Source organism: Diabrotica virgifera, chromosome 8, assembly GCF_917563875.1.
Source record: "Diabrotica virgifera virgifera chromosome 8, PGI_DIABVI_V3a".
In the NCBI taxonomy this organism is placed as follows: domain Eukaryota; kingdom Metazoa; phylum Arthropoda; class Insecta; order Coleoptera; family Chrysomelidae; genus Diabrotica; species Diabrotica virgifera.
The window spans coordinates 33719284-33740878 of NC_065450.1; the positions used below are offsets into that span (position 1 = coordinate 33719284).

The 21595-nt window shown below is 33.4% G+C and overlaps 1 protein-coding gene across 10 annotated transcripts in view; it reads left to right on the forward strand.

Moving 5' to 3' along the window:
* Positions 1 to 21595, forward strand: part of LOC114336519 (TLD domain-containing protein 2) — a 911210-nt gene that overhangs the window by 770202 nt on the left and 119413 nt on the right. For all 10 annotated transcript variants that reach the window (XM_050659400.1, XM_050659401.1, XM_050659405.1 and 7 more), the window contains one exon: positions 5071 to 5199. In XM_050659400.1, coding sequence (XP_050515357.1) covers positions 5071 to 5199 — 129 coding nt within the window. The remainder of the gene's footprint in view (positions 1 to 5070; positions 5200 to 21595) is intronic.

Consider the following 21595-nt stretch of genomic DNA (forward strand, 5'->3'; position numbering starts at 1 on the left):
ACAAAACCGTTCTTGAACCGCCACGCTCATGCGCAATAACGAACAATTATGCGCAGTAACACATTTTTCGTTACTGCGCGGTTCACGAACCGTTCAAGAACGGTTTTTTGTCGAGTTGGAACAAGCCTTATGAAACAGTTCGTGAAGTATGCTTTTTACGAACGCACGCGATGTTTAGATCACCAGCGACAACGGAGCAAGTGCTATTCGAGGTGTGCAAGTACTTGGAGGGGATACGAGAAACGATCGTGCGCAAATAGCGGAGAAATATTGCAACTTTCTTAAATAATTCATATTGTCAATTGCAATTGTCAAATTGACGTATATTATCATACCTATTGTCATTGAAGAAGAAAAATTATATATTGCTCCACAATATTGATATGATATGCAATTATTATATAAAGGTAAATTGAATTAATTGTAAAAATGTATAAACATTCTCAATTTCTTTGCAACACGAAAATGCAGCAGCTGCATAATACTATGGTCAAATCTGAGAGTGCAGGAAGAGTCTCATAGACTGCAATTCACATGAGTGTCTTAAAAATGTACTTTTTAACACGTATATCATACAATATTTTTTCTACAAACGTTTTATATATCAACAATTATAATTTATTCATTCTCAATTACAGGACAATATCTATAAAAACTTTTACTTGAACATGACTGACATTCCATTTTTATATTTTTCTTGACATTACATCAAAACTGCCTATACTGTCAATACGTAAATCATAACAACTATAGAATAACATCTTACTTTTATTGTTGTATATTCTAACAAATTTTAATAGTTTTTTTCTACAAACGTGTTAAAAATGCAATAATACAGTTTAAATTAAATTTTAAAAAACCTTTTAAACCACCTTTTTCAAATTGCGCAAGTTGTACTATTAATATTAATGTTAATAAATGAAATATAAATATTTTGACGTTTCACAATTTGACAATTCACTTTTAACTGCAGTGCCTTAAAATTTTTAAAGCACTAGTGCTTTAAAGTAGCATTTTTAACGTTCCTATGGAGTGCTAAAAATTGCATTTTTAACACGGTTGTAGAAAAAATACATTGTTACTTCACGCACACTTTAAACCCTTCACGCACTGCTATCTATAATGACAGTTTTCACAAACTAAAAACTTATTATTAAATAAGCCAAGGAGAAGGTCTAAGTTATACTCGTTGATTAACTTTAGTAGCTCAGGTGGTATTTCGTCTTTTCCTGCACATTTGCTGTTTTTTGGTTGACGTAGAGTGTAGAGCATATTCCAGTTCGGACTTCAGTATTGGAGGATCTTCGTCGTTTTCTTTATTTAACCCATCAAGGACGGAGTTTAAAAATTTTTGAAATTAGAATAATTTTAAACAAATTTATTAAGTAAATTATTAGTTATGCATAAAACAACAAGAAATAGTTATGTATTTTATTTATTTTTCTCAAGACAGTATGTTGCCATATGGCAACGCTAGTCTCCTGTAGGATCAAAAAATAAGCACATGCCAAAAAATATGAATTTATTTTAATTAGTTACAAAAGTAAATTTTAAATTAAAATCGTGTGTGAAAATAAACGTTGCAGCTTATACATAGTCCAACCTTGCATTTAGTACACATTGTGCGCATGATGGATTTGCAGTTTTCAGCGGCACATCTCTTCTTTTTTCCATCAGGGGTGTTTGTTAATAAATGTCCTATATTGTCAAAATGCACGTCATCGGAAACTCTGCTAAACGATCTACTGGAGATACTTAAACTTGGACGACCTCCCTGCCTTGCCGGATTCTGTACCCTTGACAAATATGTTTTCATAATATCTCGCTTGAACTGAAGCTGCGTCATAGTATCACCTGATTTTCTTTTTAAATTCCAACAGTTTTGCACTAAACAATCAATTACCCAAGTAAAAACGCACCACCACCATTTTTTTCCACGGATTCCTATACGATATCTGGATATGTTTTCATCCATAAGATCAGTGCCTCCCATTGCGCAATTATATTTCGCAATAACTTGAGGTCTGCCTATCTGTATGTTCTTTTTATCGGCCTGGGAATAGCGCTTTACTTCATTCACAGGTGAAACCCCATATAAGGTTGATGCGACGGTCACTATGCTGTTATCTGCCCACCTTACTAATATTATCCCGTTTTCCTGTTCAACTGCTGAATCAAACTCACCTCTTTTCTTTTCTTTTTTTTTTTCATCTCGGCCTTTGACATCAGAGGGCAATTTTTCGGTAGACGATTATCTCTAATGGTACCTATAGCAGCATATCCCATTTGTTTTAGATGCCAAAGTAAACTGAAACCTGTAAAGAGATTGTCAAAATACAGGGAATAGCGCAATTTTTGTTTGTCTTCGGGCAAATTTTTTAGCATGCAAATTAAAGGAGAAGCTGCTTTACCAAACACTGGGTGATATTTAGGATTAATATTGGGATCAGTTTCTTGATATGGCATAAAATTTACTAAATAGTCAGATTTTGTGTTTAAACTCCAGACTTTATATCCAAACCTTATAGGTTTGCCCCTAATAAATTGTTTGCATGAATGCTTTCCATAATACTTTATCATGGATTCATCGTAGCAGAGTTCTTGTTCAGGAACATAATATTGCATAAACTTATCCTGTAACTTTTTAATTAGGGGTCGTAGTTTGGCAAATTTGTCACCAGGATTTAAATTGTCATTATCCTCACAGTGGAAGTACCGGAAAATAGTCAGAAATCTGTCTCTTCGCATGGCTTCTTTGACCAACATGTTACCCATATCTCCAGAGGAGTCCCAATAACATTTTTTACCAGGAAGAGTGTTGTAACCTGATAGAATTAGAATGGCAAGAAAAACTCGCATTTCTTCAATACTGGTGTTGAGATCGAAAATATTTGTCTATTTTGCATACCTTTCAGTTTCCGTTATCAAAAATTTTACTAAGTCGTCGTCGAAAAATAGCTCGAACATTTCCGTAGGTGTTAAAGTTTTCATGAGTAGGTTGTGGAAAAGGTTTGATTGTTGCTTCAATATCGCCACGAATCCAAATGACTTTTGTCGAATCAACTTTTAAGTATTCTTCATTCTCAATACTTTCAAAATCTATCTCATCAAACAGATCATCTTTAATCCCCATTCGCTCTTCTTCTGTGTCATCCTTGCTAGAAAGAACAACCTCGGCCTGTGCGAGAAGTTGATTTCTTGACAAGTTATCGACAAGTCCACCACCGTCTTCCTCGCCAGAGTCCTCATCTGTCAGATCAACCTCTGGAGGCTCAATGTAGATTTGGTTCACGTCTACGTCATCATCGTACGCAATTTGTAATGCCTCCTCAAGTGTGAAGCCTTTTCTAAAAAAAAAACAGTATATTACAAAAGTCGGTAATAGCGCGTCCTAGCGTTGCCATGTGGCAGCACTGATATTTAGGATGTAATATGACAAATAAAAACAAAAAGAATCAGTCTCACAATGTGAAGTATTTTAAACACGTTACTTTGACTTTATATTATATAAAAATCAAACACTTATAAGGAATTTTAATATTATTATTTTACTTACGCAAATCTAACGTCCATCTTGAAGTAACAATTTCACAAACGCTGTCAGAAACAACTGATCTACGAAACTAATTTTGGATTTAGCGACACCATTAATTAGACAACCAATTTAACAACGTTAACGTACTAACTAGTAGCGCCATCTCGATTTTTCGGTCTGAAATTTTCGTGTAAGGATTAATATTTTAAATAGTGTTTTGCGTTGCCATATGGCAACGCCAGTCTTTGATGGGTTAATGCAGGAGGTTCTCTCATGTCATAGAAGAGTTCCTTTATATAGTCTTCCCACATGTTTATTATTTGTTCTTCCTGGCTTGAAATCAGTTTGCCTTCTGCGTTGGCCAGACTATTTGGTTTTTGTGAGTATGTCATGCCTGTGAATTTCTTGAGTTTTTTATGAAAATGGAAGTCAATATGTTTTTTATTTAAGTCTTCGATCTGTTCATATTGTTTTGTTATCCATTTTTTGCAGTTTTTATTTTTTGCACAAACTTACTCAAAATAAAGGTCCTTATAACATATCCACAGGGTGCCGGGCGGGGCCGTGGTCGAAAAATTGTTTAAACAAATTCACAAAAATAATTTTTTCATTTCGAACAATTTTTTTTTAGATAATTTGGGACATTCTGAGCAAAAAAGGTCTTGTGATTTTTCTCTAAAAATGATTGTTGTCGAGTTATACGCGATTTAAAATTTGAAAAATGCGAAAATGGCCATTTAACTCGACAACAATCAATTTTAGAGAAAAATCACAAGAGACCTTTTTTGCTCAGAATAACCCAAGTTATCTAAAAAAAATCGTTCGCAATGAAAAAATTATTTTTTTTCAATTTGTTTAAAAAAATTGTTTAAACAATTTTTCGACCACGGCACCGCCCGGTACCCTATGGATGTGTTATAAGGACCTCTTTTTGAGTAAGTTTGTGCAAAAAAATCTAATCGAAATAGTTTCGCTAACGGGGGCGACGATACAGTTGGACTATAGCGCTAATTGTTAATAATTAAAAATAGCAGCTTTGTAATAAAATAATCACAAAAATCTTTTCAGGACCTTGAAGAATGGGTTTGAAACTTGATTTGGTCACTTTTTGAATTTCATAATAATAATTTTTATTCGAGTTATTAAGACTTGAGAATAGCCATTTTCGCATTTTTCAAATTTTTTATCGCATATAACTAGACAACAATCAGTCTTAGAGAAAAATGACAAGAGACCTTTTTTGTTCAGAATGACCCAAATTATCCAAAAAAATATTGTTCGAAATGAAAAAAATATTTTTGTGAATTTGTTTAAAAAAATTGTTTAAACAATTTTTCGACCACGGCCGTGCTCTGTGGATATGTTATAAGGACCTCTTTTTGAGTGAGTTTGTGCAAAAAAATTGAATCGGAATAATTTTGCTATCGGGAGCGACGATACAGCCCGGTCTGTTTGTGCTGTTTGGATTTTCTTCTAACGTCCATTAAATCTAGTATGTATTTCCTCAATACTAAATTTAGTACTATTTGTTACAGGTCAAGGAAAGAGGATTCTCCTTGGTGGAGATGGACACGGAGCTATGGAGTGAAGAGCCGACACCATCTGCTAGTCGCCATGGAAGCCAAGACGGGGAAATTACCGAATTAACCAAAGAAAGCTGGGAGGTAAGGATTTGTTAACATTATATTCAACAGTTTTTTTTATTTCTTCTTATCTTTTTGTCTTTTTGTCTTTTTCTTCTGGTAGATAAAGTATGTGACTACGCTGACAGTTATAGCTGGGTGATTAATTTAAATAGTAGTTTTCCTCGTACAATGGAAATAACTTATAATATACACTAATCACAAAAAGTATCGCATAATTTTTAAAACAGAAAAAACAGAAAAAAAGTTTAAAAATAACTTTTCATTTTTAGCAGAATGTTACAATACCCGTCTATCGTCTTCTTTAGGTGTCTACAATCCCATAACATTTCAAGTTGAAGCGTGTTTTTGCCGAAAAAAAAAACAAGAAACAAAACGTTGTTAAAGCAGAATATTTATTTTGGACCTTTGTGTTCGAGAATTTGATCTGTGCACTATGTCTGCTTGGGTTTTCAATGAGGAGGTGCGTTCTTACAAAAAATTAGTAATATAACGTCAGAACAAGCAGCCCAAATTGTAGGTTTAATTGGAGATGTCCGATCGCAGTAATATCTTGCTGAAGTTATGGGAATCCACCAATCCAGCGTTTCAAGAGCTTTAAGAAGGTATAGAGAAAGTGGAGGATACACAGTTTCAAGACTTTCCAGGTGCATGAACCCAGCAGATGAACGTTATTTACATCTGCAGACTTTGCGTACACATCATGTTACAGCTAGACAACTGCAAAGTGATCTTTCCACAGCCCTTGGCCCGTAATTTTCGGTTCGTAAAGTGCCAGAAACGTATAGAAACAGTTCGTATAGAAACAGATTAAGGAATTTGGAATCAGTGTCAGAATGACTGCTACTGCTCCACTGTTAACTAAGGTACACCATATGTCACGTTTAAGTTTTTCACCACAACATGTTTATTGGGATATTAACGACTGGGCTAATATTCTTTTTATTGATGGGTCAAAATTTGCACTTTTTGGATCCGAGAGACACTTTGCACTGTCGGATCCACAAAGTGCACATCTTGACCCCTCAGTAAAAAGAATATTAGTCCAGCCGTTAATATTCCAATCGACGTGTTCTGGTGCAAAACTTAAACGTGACATACGGTGTACCCTTGTTAACAGTTGATCAGTAGCAGTCATTCTGACTCTGATTCCAAATTCCCCTAATCTGTTTCTAACCGATTGGCACGTTACGAACCGAACAATATGGGCCACGGGCTGTGGAAAGATCATTTTGCAGTTGTCTAGCTGTAACATGATGTGTACGCAAAGTCTGCAGTGCAGATGTAAATAACGTTCATCTGCTGGGTTCGGGCACCTGGAAAGTCCTGAAACTGGTCTTTTTGTGTATCCTCCACTTCCTCTATACCTTCTTAAAGCTCTTGAAACGCTGGATTGGTGGATTCCCATAATATCAGCAAGATGTTGCTGCGATAGTCCATCTCCAATTAAACCTACAATTTGGGCTGCTGACGTTATATTACTCATTTTTTGTATGAACTCACCTCCTCATTGAAAACTCAAGCAGACAGTGCACAGATCAAATTATCGAACACAAATGTCCAAAATAAATATTCTCCTTTAACAACGTTTTGTTTACTGTTTGTTTTTTTCAGCCAAAACACGCTTTTTGTAGACACCTAAAGAAGACGATTATTGTATTACAACATTCTGCTAAAAATTAAAAATTATTTTTAAACTTTTTTTTTTCAAAAATTATGCGATACTTTTTGCGTTTAGTGTATTTTAAATATAGTAATTAAACGTCCAAGCGGTACATATTAATTATGATAGAATATACGGTTTTAATAATTTTACAAAGTTGTTCAATTAAAGCAAAAAACATATTACTGTACTATTTGCAGAAAGCAAAAACTACAATAAATTCAAATTAACTGTTTATTTTAAATTTATAACATTATAAAATATAATTTTTTAAAATAATTTCTGTCAATAACATACCTACATGATTATATTTATAAAATACATATTTGATAATATAAAAAAATTCAACATAATTTCAAATCAATAAATCCGTAGTATTTCTGAATGTTGGGATGGGGATGAGCGATATTCTGATTCAAGTATGATGCCGTGCGTGATGAAAAAGATTTAAAAAATGCGAATCTGTAAGATCTGGAACATTTGACGTAAAAAATCTTTTTCCTAGTGTTCCTCCTACAGAAACTTTTGTTTTAGTTAAGAATCTTTTAGACCATAATAGTACAAATCCGATCATTGCATCTGAAATTTTACACCTTCTTGAAATTTGCATAAATCAAGACTATTTTGAATTCAATAATCAAATATACACAAACAACAGTGCAGGACTTATTATGGGTAATCCTCTAAGCCCATTGCTATCAGATATATTTATGAACCAACTTGAAACAACAATTTTTAAACATCCCGTATTTAAACAGTTCTTATATTGGTGGAGATACGTGGATGATATACTAGTATGCTTTACAGGAACTAACAGACAACTTGACCAATTTCTATCATATATTAATTCACTTCATAATAATATTGAGTTTACAGTAGAAACAGAACAGAATAACTCTATAAACTTTCTAGATGTAACGATTTCCAGACTACACAACAAACATGAGTTCTCCGTATATCATAAACCTACCCATACTGACACAACTATACACAATTCATCATCCCATCCTACACAACACAAATTAGCAGCCTACCATAGTATGATACATAGACTGACAGAAATTCCCATGACAAAAAATAACTTCGAAATAGAACTAAACATCATTAAACAAATAGCAGTAAACAACGGCTATAACGAACAAACAGTTAACAAAATTTTAAACCAAAAACTCCATAAGAAAGCCCTGAAATTAGTGTATCCACCACCACAGAAAGAACCCAGTACCTTCTGCTCTCTCACATATACTGGCAAGATAACAACAACAATAGCCAGATACATAAAAAAGAAAGGAATAACACCAGCTTTCAGAACTAACAACAACTTAAGCAAATATATTAAGAACAATAAAAGCCGAAAGAGAAAGCAACTACAGAGTGGTGTGTACAAACTAACTTGTGGTGACTGTCCGAAAACGTACATCGGTCAAACTGGCAGAACTTTTGACAAACGGATAGCAGAACACAAAAGGGCATTCAACAATAGAAAAACAGACACTTCTACATACGCACTTCACCTTCTAGATCATAATCATTCTTTCAATGAAGAGTTTCAAATTCTACATATTCAAAATAAAGGCCTTAAGCTATCTTTTTTAGAATCTATGGAAATTAATAAACTGAAAAATACAGATATAATTCTGAATGACCAACTCGAGACAAACAGCTCCCCACTCCTCAACCTCTTCAGTTGAAGATTAAAAAGGCAAACACATTGTAAACTATATTACTTGAGAAAGGCACTCCGCCGAAACAGCTGTAGTCACTTAGATATAATAAATTTTGTGGAAGTATAGAAAACAAACGTTTTCAGTGTTTTATTGTTAGATCTGGAACAGCGTTGGATCTACGTTGTGAAAGCGTAACTTTCCTTTCTCTTTTGCTTCGGCTTTTGAAATATTTTTCTGAGCTTTTCCTGCTTTTTTAGGAGCTTTACCACTAGTTTTAGGAGGCATTGCTAACACAAATTCACGTTTACTCTTTGAATGTCAAACGGAAACTTGCCAAACACTAATCTGAATCTCGCTCACGATAATCTCGCTTAGTCTTTCGCCTCTTCAAACTTAGGTTTTGCCTCTTGCTTTCACTTATTTAAATGATGTATATTTATCTTGTCCTATTCCATTTCTATCGAAAGTTTTATTTCCGTTCTTTGCCATCTTATAAATCTCCACATTTTCCCCTAATCCATGGAAATAATTCATTTATTTTGAGAACTTTTCCAATTTTTTCTTCTTTCTTACTAGAGTACGTGTTTCAATAAGAACGCCCTTGTGCCTTTTGTAAGCTTTTGATATTCTGAGTTTTTTTAGGACCAAGATCCGTGTTTTTTAGTTTCTGTTCATTTTTCTCTAGTAGCCCCTTTTACTGCTGTATTCATATCATTTTACTATTTTCCAAACTAACTTCGACGTCTTCCTGCTATATTATTTTTTGTTGTTCTATTTTTTATTCTAATTGTTTCAGTAGTTAAATCTACCCTTGAATAACCTTCTGAATCTTCTGTCCATCTGAATGAAAATCGTAAATTTGACACAATGGTTGGATACACTCGAATCTTTCCATTGTCCTTTGAATATAAATTTCTAATACTTATTAGAAATTTTAATTTTTACGATTTATTTGGATAACTATTTTGGCTTTACTCTTCTATTTTCAGTTGATGTTATTTGATTAATTCGATATTATATACAGTCTAAGTCTATCTGGGAATCATTAAAGGGTTATAGAAAAGTTTTCTCAGTATTAATATTTAAAATTTGTCCATGATCTTTGTTCTCTATTATTGGTTTTTCTTCTTTAACGTTGTTAAATACTTTACTGTGATCTAAAACTATCCGTATAAATATAGTGGTCATCATCATCATTATACAACCTCTTCTATTCACTGCTGGACATAGGTCTCTCCCATTTTTTCGCAACAAGACGCTGTGCGTCTTGTTGCATAGAACCGTGAAAATACCGTGACCATATTGTTGAAAATATACTGGTGCATATATCCAAATTATGTTCAAAAAAATAAGAAATTATGAGGCATAAATCTTGATTCCCCAGGTAAAACCGGGATTTTCGTCAATAGAATGTCTGTAAAATAGTTTATGTTATCTCAACTCTATCTTTACGTCGACTATTTTTAGTCTTTTTTATTGCGATTTTTCAAGATAAATATTACTAACCAGAAATAAAATTGGTTTAGAAACGAAAATACACTTTCAGATTTTTCACCTGATGTTTTATGAAAAGAAAATTGTCATTTTTTTTTTGTTTATTATGATCATTTATAACTGTTGTTCGATAAAAATTATTAATACTAAGCTATGAGTCCCATTATTTAACAAATCTATAAATCCTGTACTGAAAAACTATTTTCACCTGCTGGTCAACCATTTCTTTCAATATCCATCTTTAGGTACTACTTGAACCCACGCAGTTTATTAATGGATTTAGCGAAAGGCCACACGGGCGATAATTTACGGCGCCGTAAGAGCGGTAAACCCATTGGTTGAATAACTCCTCCACCACCTCTTATAAACCCTAAGGTGAACTCTAGGCTGGTGTGGGAATGTCGACAAGAACTTGACAGACTGGCACAACATAACATTGATATACTGGTATGGGTTCCAGGTCATCGGGGCATATACGGCAATGAAAGAGCTGATGCACTTGATAAGAGAGCATCAGCTACAAAATACCTGGGTCCAGAGCCGGCCGTGGGAGTGCCAAAAAGCACCGTCCGCGCGAACGAAAAAAAGTCTGGATCCGAAGCCAACACAACTCACACTGGGAGAGTGTACCCGGTCAAACACATAGCAAGATGTATATCGGACGGACATGCGCTAGTAGGGCTGAGTTACTGCTGAAAACAAGCAGGAATCAGCTCAGAGTCATACAGGTTTCCTCACTGGACATGCGCCAGTTAAGGGTCACCTGCATACAATGGGGATGTTTCATGGAGACTTGAGCTGCAGACTCTGTAACAGAGAACCTGAAACAGTCAACCATATTTTGCATGACTGTGAGGCATTGGATGGGAGGCGGCAAACACTTTTTGGAGACATCAAAGTGACTCCAAATATATATGGCACCCACCCACTAGACCTGTACAAGCTGGTACAGGGTTCCAGAATTCTGGAATGGGTTTCATAAACGAATGGAAGATGTACAATAAGCCAAGTGGCTGCAGTACAACCGGTTCAAAACAGACGGCTTGCAGGAAAAAAAACCTCCTCCACCAATTGTAGATGAAGTAGGAGTTAGTCAACCAATGCCTCGTCAGGTTTACTGCTCTTACGGCGCCGTAAATTATCGCCCGTATGGCCTTAGTATTAATGGACAAAACACACGGTATTACCACCGTTCTATCAAACAAATTTCGTTTTATAAACCCAATGTCAATACAAACTTATTAACCTTCCCATGACCAACCTTTTTTTCTTACACGGATGACCAACGGGGGTCAAACATAATCCCCGGTCAAAAATGACAACTGACAAAAAACTTAAGTTGTTTTAAGAAATAAAATAATGTATTCATGATAATGTTGGTATTGTACCACTAAATGGTTAATAAACATTAGTACAAACCCCCTCTGTGGCTCAGTGGTAAGAGCGCCTATCTGCTAGGCCGAATGGTCGTGAGTTCGAATTTCACCAGGGTCAGAAATTTTTCGTTTATTATAAATTAATAGTTGAAAATAATTTCTGTCCTTGTGAGATCGGTACTCACCGGAGGGACCGCAGACGTTCGGATACAATTAGCGTCTCTTTGCCAAGACAATGACGTCGACTCTGCATAGTAACAAGACACTTACTCAACACACCGTACACATTACACTAGGTACCTAATTGGAAAAATCCATACAGTACCATCACCATGCCAATGGCCATTAGTTGTCGAGGCATTAGCTAAATAAAAAAAAACTAGTACAATACGTTTTTAATTAAAACTGAACGAAAAGAGGAAACATCATTCTGAATTTAGAACTAAAGAAAATTGAAAAGATACGTCAAAAAGATTACTAACATACTACGTCGAAACAGGTATAACAAACATGTTTTTTTAATATGGGAATGTTCCTTGGAGACGAAATGTTTGCATTTATCGCATCAGTAATTATTAATTATACATAATTTTTTTAAAGAAAATATTTTTTATTCGTGAAATATGAGGAATTTGTTTTATTACAAAGTATGAGGTTATATAGAAGGATATTAAAGTCAGATAAAAAAATTATTGAGTTAAAAATTGAAACTATTTCTGAATTTATTAAAGAAAATCATACATTGGGGTCAAAATTGACCCCCTTGGTCATCCGAAGGTTAATTAAGTAACAAATGTAAATGGTATATAAATTTTTTATTAATTTTTAAATAAATAAATTACATACATTCTTCTTTTGTATCAATTACTTTAATTTAAATTTTTTTTGGTCACCCTGTAAAAATAATATTTTAATGTTGGATAACGTCACTAGTATGATGTATATGCCAGAAAATCGTAATTTAAAAATAAAAATCGACTTGTTTCGGGATTTATGATCAAAATCGCCCATTCTCGAGAAAATCAATTGATTCCAACCTAAATGTCCTCACTGTATAAAGAATATTAGTTTATAATATACCTACAGCGTGTCTACTTAAATAGAACAAATGTGGGAAACGTTTTTTTTTTATTAATTTTTCGGAAAAAACTCATTCTTCATAAAAAGTTATGTATGGTCTAAGTCTAAAACCTAAGATTCAACCATCGGATATCAAGTTTTATTAATATTGCACGATGTAGGTATGTCAAAAAATATGAATTTCGCTCAAGACTAAAGTACCTTTATTTTTCACAGTACTGAAAGTTGTTATTGTGAACATTGACCATGTGCATTGGTTATAAGCACTTTTGAGTAATTTTGTCAAAAAAAAAAAACGAATCGGGATAAGTTACCTAACGGGCGTGCATACAGCCTGGTCTTCTTACTTATATTGATTATTCTATAATTGATTCCATAAAATATTGTAAATAGACTGAAAAATTTAGATTGCTAATCGCCTTTGATTGCCTTCTAGGAATTTTTGAAACCCACAAATCAAAACATTAGAAAACATTTTTGTAGGAAAATTACTGAATGGTTTTGTATTTACATAATAAAAAGGTAAACATTCGATATGTCGGCATTATTATATTCTAATCACTTACTTAATTTAAATAATATTATGTTTATCTGGGATTAAGCTACAGCTGATTAAATTTTTAACTAACGTTTGTCGTTTCGATTTCTACTCCGGAAATTGTGTGTTAAACAAGATTATTTTAAAAATTCTGCGAAAATGTAAAACCAATCATCCAACCAATTTACGTCTACTGCTGGACATAGGTCTCCCCCAACTGTTTCCACACTCCACGGTGATTGTTGCCAGTTTTTACTTATACGCCTGATATCATCTGTCCATCGTGTAGGCAGCCTTCTACTGCGTTTATCTTCTCTTGGTGTCGATTTCATTAGCTTTCGTATCCATCTCGAAGCTTGGTGTTCTATAACATCTGTGATACCGGTTCTTTGTCCGAGATCATTTCTTATTTTATCCCGTAGGTTTACGACCAGCATGGATCTTTCCACACGCCTTTGAGCAACCCTCATTTTCGACGCTGTTGCCTTCGTTAGAGTCAGTGTCTCTGCTCCATATGTCATTACCGATAGCACATATTGATCAAACATTTATCTTTTTAAACTAATCGGTATACTGCTCCTAAATATGTATCTCAGCGCTCCGTAAGCTGCCCAAACAAGAGTTAGTCTTCTTTTTATTTCGCATGTTTGGTTATCTCTGCCAATTCTAATTTCATGACCTAAGTAAATGTACTTTTCCACTAGTTCTACTTCTTGTTCAGGTATCAGCTATCCTCTAGGAATCAGATTAGTGATACATTTTTTTTTGGCTTGGACTATAGTCATTCAGCCGGTCTCAATCAAAAGTAAATGTATTAAAGATATTGCCAACTAGTGAAACATGGTTATTATAATAATATTACAATTTTTACTTCTTATTTTACCTACTCATTACAGCTAATGTACATACTATGTTAATAAATATTATAAATATATTATACTTAGGTAATGTTTATCAAGAACACATAGTGTATACATTTTATAAATAAAATTATTAATGTTAATATTTGAAATAAGTGCATTCTTTTTTGTATTTTTTTTTGTTTTGTTTTTTGCTTTGTTTTTTGTTTTGTTTTTTTTTGTCACTACGATAAGATGTCAACCCGGTTCAACCCCTCGGAGGTTTAAATCCTCTTTGTTACCTTTGTCTCATGTCCATTTTTTTTAGTTACTAAATTATTTACGATAGTAGATTTTTTTAATTTAATCATTTTTTTTTAATTTAGTGATAAATTTAGTTTTACTAAAGTTCATTTTTAGGTCTATTTTCCAGCAGATAGCGTCTAACTCATTTAGCATTTCCTTTACTTCTCCTAGGTCATCAGTTATAAGGAGTATGTCATCTGCAAAACGAAGATGATTTAAATTTTCTCCATCTGTTTTGATCCCATTATTGTCCCACTAGAGCATCTTAATGCATATTCCAAAACAGTTACGAATAGTTTTGGCGAGAGTGTGTCGCCTTATCTTACGCCGCGTTCTATGCTTATTTGTTTGGTTTTATCATGTATCTTAACACTCATTGTTGTCTCTTTATACATGTTATAGATGAGTGTATATAACGATAGTCAATGCGGCATTCATTTAGAGCTTCTAATATGCTATCCAGCTCTATCGTGTCAAAGGCTTTATGAAAATACACAAATGCTAGGACAAAAGGCTTATTATATTCTAATAACTTTTCAATTAGTAACTTTAATGCCTGCAGATGGTCGTATGGGCCCTTCCACGAACATACGCCTGTTTTGGATTATTTCGACAACGGATATTTTACTGTGCAAAATAAGAAGAACGAAAGTAAATTGCAAATTACATTGTTGTTTATTGGAATAATTATTAGCGCCATTTACTTTCGTACTTCTTATGTTGCACAGTAAAATATTCGTTGTCGAAGTAATCCAAAACAGGCGTATGTTCGTGGAATGGCCCATATGTTCCAAAGTGTGTGCAAAATCCTGCTTGTTCTTTTGGCTGGTAAAAATCTAGCTTCTTTTCTACTCTTGATGTCACTACTTTTGTAAAGAGTTTGTATAAGTGGTTTAGCAGGCTAATGGGTCTGTAATATTCTAAGTCTGTCTTATCTCCCTTCTTATGCAAAAGTATTGTTACTGCGTTTTTCCATTTTTCATGTATCGACTTTTTTAATGTGGCCTCCGTTTTTAATGGTCTCCATTACGACTCCATCTTCACCTGGTGCTTTTCCATTTTTCATTTTTCTTAGTGCTTGATGGATTTCGCTAGTGGTTATCTCTGGTAGTATTTCGGTGCTTTGGTTTATTATTTTCTTTGAAACCACTTCCCTAAGATTATTTTGATTTTGTCTTTGGCTCGTATATAATTCCAAATAAAATTCTTCCACACTATTTAGTAAATATTCTCTGTTTGATGTTATTTCGCCCTTTTTATTTTTCAAATGTATTTCGCATTTTCCGTTGTTCAATTTCCTTCGTAAAACTTCCAAACTTTTGTTTTCTTTTATGGTTAAACTTCCTTAAGTCTTTTCTGATTTCCTTTGACACTTTCTTGTTGATGTCTTTTAACGCACGTTTTTCAGGATTTTCGCTTCCTCTCATTTTATTTCGAGTTTTGATTAGTTCTCTAGTTTCTGGGCTTATTTTTTCATCTCCCTTCTTTTTTGTACAGTTTTTTCGTTGACTTTCTTCAATGCTCTAATTATGTTTTCATTTAAGTTCTTTATACTTTCATCTGAAGTTGTATCTCTTTCTAAAGCAGCGTTTATATGGTGTTGGTATTTATCAATATTTAATGGGGGCGTCCAGATTTTTGCAGAGTTTTATTTTTTATCACATGATTTCGTTCTTTTTTGATGTCTGTTTTTACTGTGGCTCTTACTATTCGATGGTCACTTCCTATAGTAAATTTATTAAGGACGCTCTGGTCTCTGATAATTTATTTTTTGTATTTATTTTTTTATTTAGCAAAAATCTAAGAGTGCTTCTCCCCGCTCATTTCTACCTAGAGCTCTGCTCTGAATTAACTTCCGTTCAATCACTTCCTCCAAGTCAATCATCAAAATGTTGGTTAATCCTGTACAAATAAATATTCGAATAGTACATAGTTGCAAGGGGGTTTGGAGACCTTTTAAATAAGGTGTCCCGTGACCTCTTACGCCGACACTGATGACGTAATGCCCAATACATAATATACAGCAATTGAGGGCCATTCAAAAATTAAAATAGAGGTGTTTTAAGATTTTTTTAAAGTCATACTGTGTAGTAAGAGTAGAGTAAGGCTTTGGCCACACGGGCGATTTTTTACGGCGCCGTAAGAGCGGTAAGCGCCGTAAAATTACGCGGCAGTAAGCGCTGTAAAAAGCATGGCCACACGTGGATGTAAATTACGGCGTGTCGCCAATAAAATGAATTCGTCCCTTCGTTTGTGACACGACGCCAAAGATGGGCCGGTTCGATGTTGCTGCGCGATATTTTACAGCTCAGTCTGGCCATCTACTATTCTCAGCGTGGTACCATTTTCGCGCTTATTTTTACAGCTCTTACGGCGCCGTAAAAAATCGCCCGTGTAGCCAAAGCCTAAGGGGAACAATGTACCGTTTCCTATGTAAGGTTAAACGTATGTTAAATGCCTATAACATGAAGCAGAGTAGATGGCTTTAAACATGTAAGTAACTTTGTAAGTAAGTAAGTATGTAACTTTGATAGATAATGTGGAAGACAGTCTAAGTTTGGTAGGTGAAGAAAATTTTGTTTAATTTTGACAATGATACTTGGTCTTGAGATCGAAACGTTCAATAAAAGTTTAGTGTCGAGAAATATTATGACAATGCCCCAATATTGTATTAAAATCAACCAATTTTGCTAAATTACCAATGTTACTGCATTGTTTTTAGTGTTTAATTTATTTACTCTTAAATTTTTACAATTAATTTAACACTATTTTAGTTCATTCACACTAACACTAAAAACATAATTAATTTATAATATATATTTATTACTTGACAATACAAATTTATATTTTAGACTGATCCTAAAATCTAAATAGTTTTTATATAATATTATATTTCTGCTATCTATTATAGAATACTCTAGACGGCGACTAGGATTCATGCTTGAATGTTCGAATTGCTCGAGATAGTGGTAGGTCATTTTACGCCAGATATATTTTCGATAGGAAGAGAGCTAACGTAACAACACTAAGCTATAAGTTAAAAACGTTTCTCCATAGTGATTACAAGTGTTATAGAGATATTAAATAGCAAATAGATATATTAAAAGTATCTTGAATATCTTCAATATTGTATCTTAAAATGTTTTTCCATAAAACTGTCAGCATAGTCGCATAGTAGTAGTTTTTTCTTATCAGTTATGTAGTTGGATAAATTACATAAAAAAATTTTGGTTGTGTTTGACCGTGCAGCTTATCAAGGCCCCCTATGTAAAGATCTACAGCATCATCAAGACCCAGACCATGTCCGCAGACGGAAACGATGAGGTGATTTATAAACTGCGCACGACACTGCCACAAATTCTACACAAATCTCTCCAAATGTATTCTTACTGTCTTTAATCTGTGACATTTTACCCTCCCTTTTAGTAGGAAAAGTACCACACTTCCAAATTTAAGAGAAAAGTACTGGTTTTATTAGTACTTACTTAGATTACAGTCAGAATTATGTATTTTGAACAATACTATAAAAAATCACATGCCTTAGGGTATATTAAAAATCACATAAGATTATTAAAGCGAAGCTTTAAAGTAACGTATTAATTTTTCTCTATAATAAAATTAAAAATCGTCACGATACGTGAAATAGATGGAAGAGTCAATTTACTCAACAAGGGGAGTCCGTTATACACATGTAAACATTTCATTTAATTATAACACAAAACTATATGTTTCTACTAACCTTTTATTTATATCATATTAGTACGGAATATTTCATAATTTTTATTAGAATATTTGATTATAATGAAATAGTAATTAATATTCACCAAAATAATAAATTTTTACTAATTAATAGTTTGCTGTCTTTATTATGACATTTGCATTGAATTATAACAACATCTGTTCGAGGTTACCAATTTTTGTAGCAAGTTTCAAACGTTTTAAATTATGTGAAACAAAAAGTTATTCACAATGGGGATAGGCATCGGGATAATACATTTTTTGGAGGACTACAGTAGGTACCCGTCAGAAGTGTATTTTATATATTATATAATGTAGTTTTGAGCAGATCAAATGCCAGTTTAAAGTGCCTCAGAATTAGTTAAAAATAATAATAAATAATAAAATTACTTTATTTAATTTTAAAAATAGTTAAATTTTCAAAATATAGAAGACATTGTATTAAGCTTCGCGCTAGTCTATAGTGCCGCCTATTGTACCACTTTTTTATTGTATTAATTTGTATATACTATGTATCTTATATTATAGCTATACTATGTATTTGTATAGCTATAAAATAGATATCTACAATTTAAAACCATTGATTAACTTACCATGAAATCTGGCAGTTTCTTAATGAAAATTTATGCTAATTAAGCATAAAAAAATAAAAACTGATTTTTAATTGCAACTAAAGGGTACCCCCATTAAGATTGACAAAATGCCCTCACTTCCAGAATTCAATGTTTTTTTATTTTTTTTTTTTACTTTCTATGTGACTGAATAATAAGGCTCGACGCAAATTTTAACCGTCCACCCCTTCTGTTCACTCTCCCACCACCAAAAACGAATTTTTTTCGTTTCTATTCTTTTTTGTAGGTGGGATGCAATCAATTTATGAATTTAAAAAAAATACACGAATAGTTGAGACTTACAAAACATATCTATTTTGTATAGACCCGCAGGTTGAGTGTACGAAAAAAGCGTATAACTTTTCTTGAGATGACTGTAAGTCTATTTTTTTTATTTTGTGTATTTTATCAAAAACTATATTTCTGATCTTTTCCTGATTTTTTGGGTGAGGGTTTTTTGGGGACTTTTTTCTATTTTATATAACTTCAAAATAAATCAAATTAAGGTTTTTTAGAAGAAGAAACACATTCAAACCCCCCCATAAGGGTGTGAACGTATTTCTCCCATTTTTGAATGTCCTAAAGGACTCATTTACTTCAAATTATAAATAAGATATAAAAAAACGTGATTTGGTTTATTTTGAAGTCTACAAATATATAGGAGAATGTTCTCAAAAACCCCTAAAATACCAGCTTTTCCAGTTTTTGAAGGAAATGACTTTACGGAAAGATTTGAAAAAAAAATTAGAAATATTGTTTTTGATAAAATACACAAAAAAAATATAATTATCTCCAAAAAATAATTATCTCCAAAAAGTATACGCTTTTTTCGAAAAAAAAAACAAGTTGAGGTTATGTACACTCTATAAAAATAGACATATTTTGTAACAACTATGCGTGTTACATTTTTTTTTTTGAAATTTTTTGTTTCATCCCATCTAAAAAAATAAAAACGAAAAAATGATATTTTTGGTGGTAGTGGGAGGGGTGGATGACGGCATCAGATCACGTTGAGTCTTATTTTTAAATCACATGAAACGTAAAAAATGAAAAAAAAATGGATTCTGGGAGTGAGGGTATTTTATCTTAATGGGGGGTACCCTTTATTTGTCAACTTAAATGATAAATAATTTCAGTGGAAATTAAAAGCATGTTTCGCAGAACATTGACGTTAGGTCTGGATCCCGCGTATGAAAAAAATTGATTAATAGCAAGCTCAAAATTTGTTACTAGCTTAAGGGTGACTAGTCGGATAAACTTTGATATATGGGAACATTGGAACAGGGGCAGTTTTAATTGTGGAACAGGTTAAAAATTTGAAACGGTCAAACCACGAAAACGGCACATTTATTTTGTCCGACAGAACAGACTTAAACTCTCCGAACAGAGATAAAACTCTCATGCAAAAATCAGACTGCTATTTATCACCTGTCATAATTCCTGTCATTTGACATATTCTACATGTTTCACTCATTAAAACGCCCATTTGGTGATAAATAGCAGTCTGATTTTTGCATGAGAGTTTAATCTCTGTTCGGAGAGTTTAATAAGTCTATTCTGTCGGACAAAATACATGTGCCGTTTTCGTGGTCTGACCGTTCCAAATTTTTAACCTGTTCCACAATTAAAACTTTCCCTGTTCCAGTGTTCCCATATATCAAAGTTTGTCCGACTAGACACCCTTAAGCTATTAACAAATTTTCAGCTTGCTATTAATCAACTTTTTTTTCATACGCGGGATCCAGACCTACGTGATATATCTCGCTGTTTAAAAATGGGCATCCAGATGAAGTTGCAAATTATCCCATCTCTATAATTCGTATTTTTGATCAGATTGTTCTAATTTATCAGAAGCATTCTCAATGCTCACGTAATACACTGCCGAGCATAAAATTATGGTCACCCCGTAATTAAAAGTTATTGTAGAAAATTGTCTTTTCTATAATAGTGTGTTCAATAAATGAACAATAATTATAATATTTTCCTGTCTAACTAAATTAAAGATTTACGCGATCAGCAGACATGCCGTTTTCCTACTGTATCTTATCTTGTGCGCCTGCCACTTTTTTATATTCGAACTATATAAACCTAACTCCCCCAAAACACTACCTTTTCTCTGGCCTCTAAAACTCATACCTCCGAATCTAATTGAACATGATGTGCCAAAAAAAATTTTCCTGGCTGTAACTGTTGCCTCTCATATCTGTGTAATTCCCTTGGTTTGAAGATCTCTGTCGTGATTGGTGACCACTTCTTCCTCTCTAGCTTCTTACCTAGAAGCAAGCTAAATTGGCCTCGATAAATTACAGTGTTGTCGGTGAACTCCGTCTATATCTCTCTCTTTCTCTCTAAGAATTTATATTATAAAAATGTCATTTTGAGAGGTTAGATATCCGGCTCGAAGGACCAGTACAGATGCAGGAGAAAATGTGAGATAGCTGGTTCAATGCTTTAAAAGAAATATTTGTAAAGCTATACGTGAGAACGTTATTTGTTTATTAATTACAAAACACCAAAAAAGTTCATAAGTGCGTAAGGACGATATAATGAGACGATGGATAAACAAATCCCCCTTGTATTAAACCATAACAAAGAACCATAAATAATATGCCATGGAATACGGAGTCTATACTAATTGATCTGATGACACCACAGCTGACACTACAAGTGGTCGATAAAGGGTTTCAAGGGTTGATGACTGATATTCTTTTAGGGTAGATGCAGGTTGGACAGCGTTGCCGGTTCTCAAAAATTTCTGCAAACCGAACATTTATATAGACCAATCTTATTTTTGAAGAAACAAGACATAACTATTTCGGTAAGCGTTTGGGTAAAAGACCTTACTCAAATTCCTAAAACTCATTATCGTAGTTTTCCGTTCTGTAGTTTTATCTGTCGATTACAAAATGTTTGTGTAATTTGTTTTCATTGTTAATGTATTGCAATGAGCATAAATTCTGTTGTTGACAATCTTCTGCAGAATGTGGTCCAAAGTCTGATCCAAAACATGACATCGTTATTTTTAGGCTGTTATCACTGCCAAAGTGATTCTTTCAAAGAAAGGCATATCAAAGTAAAAATTGTTTATTTTCATTTATTTATAGA